At 35.2% G+C, this 7,930-nt stretch overlaps 1 protein-coding gene across 1 annotated transcript; it reads right to left on the reverse strand.

Moving 5' to 3' along the window:
• Positions 1–1,029: 1,029 nt before the first annotated feature.
• Positions 1,030–6,505, reverse strand: LOC103998341 (protein trichome birefringence-like 10). Its single transcript, XM_065150661.1, has 4 exons — positions 5,942–6,505; positions 4,286–4,675; positions 3,246–3,404; positions 1,030–1,676 (listed from the first exon to the last, which is right to left on the reverse strand). The coding sequence occupies exons 1-4, from the start codon at positions 6,277–6,279 to the stop codon at positions 1,298–1,300; spliced, it is 1,266 nt and encodes a 421-aa protein (XP_065006733.1). The 5' UTR covers positions 6,280–6,505; the 3' UTR covers positions 1,030–1,297.
• Between the last annotated feature and the right edge of the window lie 1,425 nt (positions 6,506–7,930).

The raw sequence follows: 7,930 nt of genomic DNA on the forward strand, positions 1-7,930 counted from the left end.
CAAAGTAGGACTACAAACTATATAAAAGTTTGGTCCACAAAAGTTAACTTATAGTATACGATACTCTGATTTTGATTAGACTCTAAAATCATAATATCGACCTCAAGAAATTTTACGAAATTATGAAATTTTTACCAAAGCTTTCAATTTGTTCATATGACTTTTAAAATAAATTTTCTAATTAAGATATTTATTTTAATATATATATATATATTTTAGAATATGAACAATTTAGTGTTTTTTTTTTTCCATTTCCACCAAAAACATGTTGCCTTGATGTAATATTTTTTAACAATTGACCTACTACTAAATATATCCCTACGATAAAAACTTTGTCTAAGAAAATTAACTGCTTATATCCAATACCCTGATCAAAGTATCAACCTAAGGAGGGAAAGAGTATAATATGAGTTGAAGAAGACTTCTTACTTCAACCAAATCAACAACGGACATTTGAGTGTGTCTGCTTACTTGTGTTTAGATACATGAAAAATACAATTGATGGAGTATTTTATAGGATAATTTTATATACTAAAAAATAAAATTATATACATGAAAAATATAACTGATGGAGTATTTTGGTTTCAAGCTTTCAATTGATGTAAGAGTGTTTTAGATAACTAAGGTATAAATCCTACAATATTATTGAATAACTCCTTACTCGAAGTTGACATCGACGGTGTTAAAAGTCAAAGGTGAGACGCACTGGAACTTGGATGCAACGTTGGAAATCCCAAAACCTTAAGGCATAGGAATGAGCTAGAATGACATTTGTGAGTGAATGCGTACGTAGAGAGTTATCGACATCAGAAATGAAAGGTCGTACACCCCGTCAACATCCTCTAGAACTAGGCAAACAGTGTACGGTATAACATTATACTGATTTTTTTCCCTGTTCAAAAACCAATGTAAACCCAACCAGTTTTATAAAGGGTATTCATGTCATCTAAAAAGTAGGGGTGTTATTTGAATTTTTTAATTTGTGATATTTTTTTTGAAAAAAGTATATATATATATATATATATATATATATATACACACTGGAGCAATATTGAATGTATCAACACAGACCGACTTCCAAGTCCATCAAGAATCACAAATAAGCTAGTGATAACAGTGAAGCTGACCTGTCAGTCATCTGAGTGCTTTTTATGGTGTTTTCTTTTTTTTCTGAACCATCTGTCGATGTGATCCTCATTCTAAGTGATTGCTTTCCACATCGTGTGCCACATAGTCACTGTCAGAGTCCGTAAAAGAGGTCGATGTGCAAGTTAATCAACAGGGATTTCAAAATTCTCTAGTAGAGGAGCCCCGTATTGTGTAGTATGGACTTTTCTCGTCTCATGAAAAGTGCATAGAGAAGCTGATTCCATGCATCCGGAACCCCAGGTAGGCACCAATGGCTGCAATCCTGCCGGTGGAGTGGAGCATGCGCAGTCTTACCAAGGTAGAATATAGACAAATGTCCGTCTTTCCTCCGAGCTGTCATCTGTGTCACGTTGAGCAAATCCAATCCCAACGCCTCACTTGTAGCAGTAGTAGTAGAATTCTTGTTCGATGGCGTATCACTAAATGGTTTCAAGAAATGCGCCCATGCTTCCAAGGATGGTTGTGGAGGACTCAAGTCAGGCAGTGTCTCCAGGTGACAATTCCCTCCTGTTTTCCAGTTACCAGTCCTGCAAAGTTCAGTAATATTTCAAAAACCATCATAAAACTAACAACGATGAAATTGGATACTTATAATCTATTAATTATAACGTTTACTTGATACAACAGTTGAGTTTCAAAAACCACCCTGTCTCCAAAGTAGCCAATGATGAAGTACTTAATTAAAGAACATGCAAGTAACGGAAGGAAAGAGATCTACTTTTGCTTAATAAAGGCAATTAGTTATGTGGATTTCTAGGGAGGCAGCTTGGCCCTTTGAGAGATGCATCATGCCTCAAGTGCACCTTAATCGAGAATGTGAGCTTTTAACATAGCAAGGGTAAATGCACCTAAGCATGCCATTATAACTTAAATTTCAAGCCCAATCACAATAGACTCTAGAACACATTTGGAACTGCATCTGCAACCTCAAATGTTAAAATATGAGATTTTTTATAAATTCTTCTAAAAATAAGAAACATGTCCCACACCATCATTAAATCTAATTGTTCAGGTAATAAATAAACAAATTATGGACATAGATAAAGCTGCACTTGTAAAGAATTTGGCATAGATACTAAATTACTACTCCAAAGATATCCGTTCATCAATGTCAGTATAGTAGCAACCCACTCTATATACCCTTGTCATGGTCGATAAATATTGATTGGTAAAGTTCAAATAATATATTGACGTTTGCTCCTTAAACATTCTCATGCTTGCATGATTGTCCCTTGCATAAAAGAGTATGCATTGGATAAAAGAATATATTTGTCAAGAATACTATGCAAAAGGCATCTCATAACCCTCGATTAATTAATTCCCTTAATCCTGATGACTCTTGCCATCATGAGAAGATATATTATCTAAATCTTAGCATATAAAAGAGATTTGAAATCCCTTGATTTGTGTAAATCCTACAATTTATGAGAAGATTATTTTTCACCTTATAATAGGATTGTGATGTACAAAGAAAATACAAAAAATTATCACATATAAAGTTTCACATTCATCTATGTTTTCTCAAATTCTCATTTCAGTCTTCTAGAATGTCTCGAAGGTCTACTCTCAAATTTAACCTCGTTAGTTTTCAAACTTAAACTGATTTTTACTCCATCATTTTAAGTTTGCAAGTGTGTGTCAAAGTTACCATGTGAAAGGATTTCATATCCCTTATTTCCCTTGATCATCATAATTTTTGACATATTCCCTAAATCTTAACATACAAAAGGATTTGTCATCCCTTGATTTGTGTAAATCCAATAATTAATTGGATTGATTTGATTATTTTTCACCCTATAAATAGGGTTGTGATGTGTACAACAAATACAAGAATCACATACAAAGTTTCTTCTTCATAAATCTCATTTTAATCTTCTCCGAGATATCTTTTCAATATAAAGGGATATATACATTATCCATGATGAAGTTTATCGTACTCTTAACTTGTGGAGTAACTACAACAACAATGATGTGACAGGGAGAGGAGCAAAAAGAAAGAAAAAAAAAAAACTGAACATGGAGAAAACCAACAATAAACTAAACATTACATAAAAAAAGAAGAGCATGCAGTGAGAAAATATTTAATTAGTACAAACCTGAAATGAACAGGAGAATATGTGCGGAAGATGACTTGGGTCTTACTCCTATTGACTTCTTTATGAACCCATTCTAACAATGTCCGAATTGATCGCTGATATGCATCATCCACACTCATCTCCATCTTCACCTGATTTCCTTCTTCAAAATAGCAACCCCTGAAAAAAAGAAGATATTTATCAAAATCCAGATACATAAACAAATATTACATTCGTGTATTAGGTATGCTGCCACTGAAGATTTTACTTTCAACTTTCTCAAGTTCTAAGGCTTGACAATGATCAGCTTACAAAAGATGATCTATAATTAGTTAATGTGAAGTAGGAAGCATAATAATGAGCAATTTAAACACCAATGTTATTTCCTTCTTTTTTAACCTCCTTCGATTTGCGTAGGAAGGAGGTAGGTCCCTCTTAAATCTTCAATCTAGCAACGGTACATAATCCAAAGTTCTTGTACAACAATCTTTATAGAAAATATGAACATAGAAATATGTATGTTCATGTGAGTTCAAAGCTGTAGCCATAAAAAGAACATAGAATTCAAGGAGGTATCAATTAGTAACCATTAAATAATCCAAAGTTCTTGTACATCAATCTTCATAGTAGTAAGAGAAAATATGAGTTCAAAGGCCTACTATACATATGAACATAGACATATGTATGTTCATACGTGAGTTCAAAACTGTAGCCATAACAAGAATATAGAATTCAAGGAGGTATCAATTAGTAACCATTACATATGACAATAGCTAACTCTTACTACTACTTTCGCAAGCAAAACATTTAACAATTTGAATACACGTGAAGGATTCTATATACTGAGATTCTTCATCAGTTTTGTCAGCATTTCACTGAAATTGCTAATAAAAAGGTAATACATAAACTAAAAAGTAAAGCACATTTCAAATTCTTTTGGATTAACAAGCAAAGCACTATTGCTAAAAAAAATTAAGGAAAAATGCAAGAATTCACAAGCTGCTAACAACTCTAATTATTGCTCAACGTAGGGGGGAATATAGTTTGACTATGTAATTTACCCTCTAGTGGTCTTCTCATGGTTCCACCAATGCCCAGTGTTGAAGACAAGGATATCAGCATCCTTCCATCTACACGATGTCCAATCCATGCAGTCCAGTTTAAGAGTAGTCTTCACTTTTTTGGGTGCACCTGCAGGGGCGTGACCCTGGGGCACCAGAAATGGTGATCTGTAATACTCCACAGTACAATTGTAGTCCCAGAACTTAAACACCAGGAACCCCATATGTTTTGTGATCGGGTTGCCATTTACTTCATAGATTGAGCTCTTGTTTGAAACAGCAGCAGAAAGCATGCAGAGGAGAGACTCCCACTGATTTCTTCCAATTGAATCACCTACAAAAACCAGCCTTCTGTTCCTCAACTTCTCCAGCATCTTTTTGGCATCAAATCTGATCCAACGATAGAAAAAAAAGAAAAAAAGGATTTATAGGAACAATTAATTAATTCATTACGGTTCCAATATTAATTCCCTGTAGCTTTTTTTTTGTATAAAAAAAAAATTCTAGTTAAAATAATTATAAGACGTATAGAAACTCCCTATATAGTTCACAAAAATCCAAGAATCATATTAAAATAGTTCAGTTTCAGAACTAAATGAAATTGAACATTTGACCATGATGCTACTCTTCCTGGACGTGTTTTAGAAATCCAGGAACAATACTTATTTTCCAACTGTTAAAACATTTCCATAAATTCCTGCTTAAAATATGTAGAAAAGGAAACCTTTGTTTATCCCTTTTCCTTTCCTTTTTGCTGTATTTTATTTTTTGGTAAAAAATGGCAAAATCTAAATAACAAATTTCACAATTAAAAGTGAGCAAAAGATATTACAAAGATAAAATTAGAGAAAATGGAAAATAATAAGAAAAAGCTTAGGGATTATAAAATGTTAAAATTGCAAAACCTGCATAACCAGAAAAAAAAAAAAGGAAACTAAAAGAGATTATAATATTTTAAACCGGATGTAGGGAAGGATCACGCAGCTGTTGATTATTAAGTGTTCCTGTTAACTGCAAACCGTTGGTCAATATTTTCTGAACAACAATGTCCTAAAAAAAATAATAATAAATGAAACCCGCTGATAGAATGGAAAGAAGCATCCCCTTTCCTCGGGATTACGATAGATAACCATATTTTCTTCCGACAGGGGAAGAAAAACGACAAAATATCAAAAATCACACTGATCTATGAACTTGACTCAATATTCCGACAGAAAAATGCAACATCAGAAAAACAAACCGAATGAATATGACGAGATTAGGTTTCCTAACACCAAAAGCAGTTTTGAAATTTTACGGATTACTGGATTCCAATATTAAGCTTCCTGAAAATTATTCAGGTGGCGGTAAATTAGAAGATGCCTATAAATAGAAGAAAGAAGGCAAATCATATTATATAGATATATGTATAGGAAGAAGACTAGAGAGATATTTTAACTAAAGCAACGATGCACAGGTAAGACGAAAAGAATCCATCCTATACTTGCTTTCAGAACACACAGAGAAGAGAAGCTGAAACTTTTAGACTATAGAAGCAAGGATCGATTCCAAAAGATTTTTTTATTATTTTTGTCTAAACCAAAGGAAAAACAAACAAACAAACGATCATATGTTTTAGAGCAGCAAAAAGTAGTAAAAGAAAAGCGCGAGTGAGACCTGGGGAGATCACAGCCGGCGGGCTGCCACCGCCACTTAGTGTACATCCGGTCAGGCCTCCCGTTCTCGGAGCAGCGGAAACCGTCGTCCAAGAAGGGACAACCGTCCGACTCGTACAACGGATACCGTTCGTCCCATACCCACTGGCCATCGAACCAATCGCAAACCACGCCATCCGTCTCCGCCGCTCCCGGAACCCAACTCCCCCGTCCGCCGCCAGCCGGCAGGCTCTGCCACGCCACGCGGACGAGGCCTTGGTAGTCGTAGTGCACGAGGAAGAGGAGGGCGACGGTGAGGACGAGCAGGCCCAGGGCGCCGGCGTGATCGAAGGGCTTCATCCGCCTCTGCAACCGCCGCAGCCTATGCTTCTCTTTGCGAGGGATGCGGAGAAAGCGAAGAGAAGTGGGACGACGCGCCCGAGCTGGCGACCACCATGACTCGTTGGTTCACCAAAGAGGGATCGTCGGCTTCGGAAGCAGGGAAGGTATTTTCCGGCGGGAAGAAGGCATGGGTGGGGGAATGAGAAGAAAAAGGAAGGAACAGGGGAGGAAGAACGAGCGGAAGAGACGCGATGGAAGAGGAAGGAATATAATTAACCATAGTCGTGATTTCTATTATGGGAACGTGGGGGGATACTCTGAATGGGACCAGAAGAAGAAAAACAAAAAGATTGTTGTTCTTCGACACTGTCCCGCAGCAGCGACTTCTTCTTTCAGTCCATTAAACTATTGATTGTCCTTTTTTGCTTCTGCTTCATTTAAAAAACAACATGACGTGGCCGATTTTAATCATATCAAATAACATCTCGCTTCGGTCACGATAACGGGCCCCACCAACAGAACGGCCTCCTTACGGTTGTTGCCAACCGTCAATAATCTATCTTTCACGCACGGTTGGACTTAGAATTTTTAATGTTTATTCATTTGATAAACTTCCTAGAAAAAAACTTAGTTTTTACTCTCTTTTATTTCGTAACATTTTTTTTATTCTGACATAGTACCCCTTATTTAAAAAAAAAAATATTATCTTTGATTTTTATCCTTTTGATCATCACTTTTATCTATCACCTTATTTTCTAGATGATAGAGTATCTTTGATCGCCCATCCTATCGTCCCATTATCCCACCACCTCTTGTAATTTCCAAGCTTATATTTTAGAGCATATGATCAAGTCTCTTTATAGCGATGAAGAAGATGATATTATTGTCATCAATGATGACATTCAAATTCTTTGAGAGGACAAGTACAAATAATATCGATGCGATGGAAGTGTTAAATAATGATGCTGAGTGTTAAGGGAATGTGAATAGTGAAAGATTGAGGCAACGTGCAAGAGGGGAAAGAAGTTATCCTCTTCATCATAAAAGGAGACAATGATTTGAATAAAAGATAATGTAAAAGAAAGTTAAAGAGATGGATGAAAAAGGTGATGAGGTTGAAGATAGGGAAAATATGAGAGATCGAGAAGGTAAATGTGAGATAGAGGAGTAGACTTTCTCATGCCACTATTGCACGAGGATAATGAGAGAATCGATAAAAAAAAGATGGAAAAAAAGATTGTTAGTATGTCGGATCAAGAGAGGTAGAGTGTTAAACACCAAGACCCTAATAGTGGAGGCCATGGATGGTTGACATGCTCTACTACACGAGAGGGCAAGGGTAAGGGCGAAGTTTTGCTTAAAAAATAAAAAACTTGAGATTTTTTTATAATTTTTTCTATTCATTAATTTAACTTTTTCCAAATTAATTTAACTTTTTTATCATAAAATATTTTTTAATCCAAAAATAGACCAAAATTTTATTTCAAAAAATAAAGCAATAAAAAATAGTTAAAAACAATATGAAGTTTCTTTCCACAAAGCAAACAAACATGTGATACAGTAACTCTCAATTGGTATAATATTATTAAAAAATATATACAAAAAGATTAAAAACAATGGAAATCGCTGGGCATATGTTGCTTAAATAAGCATTAAATCTTTATTGTGG

This window comes from Musa acuminata, chromosome BXJ3-5, assembly GCF_036884655.1.
Source record: "Musa acuminata AAA Group cultivar baxijiao chromosome BXJ3-5, Cavendish_Baxijiao_AAA, whole genome shotgun sequence".
Taxonomy (NCBI): Eukaryota; Viridiplantae; Streptophyta; class Magnoliopsida; order Zingiberales; family Musaceae; genus Musa; species Musa acuminata.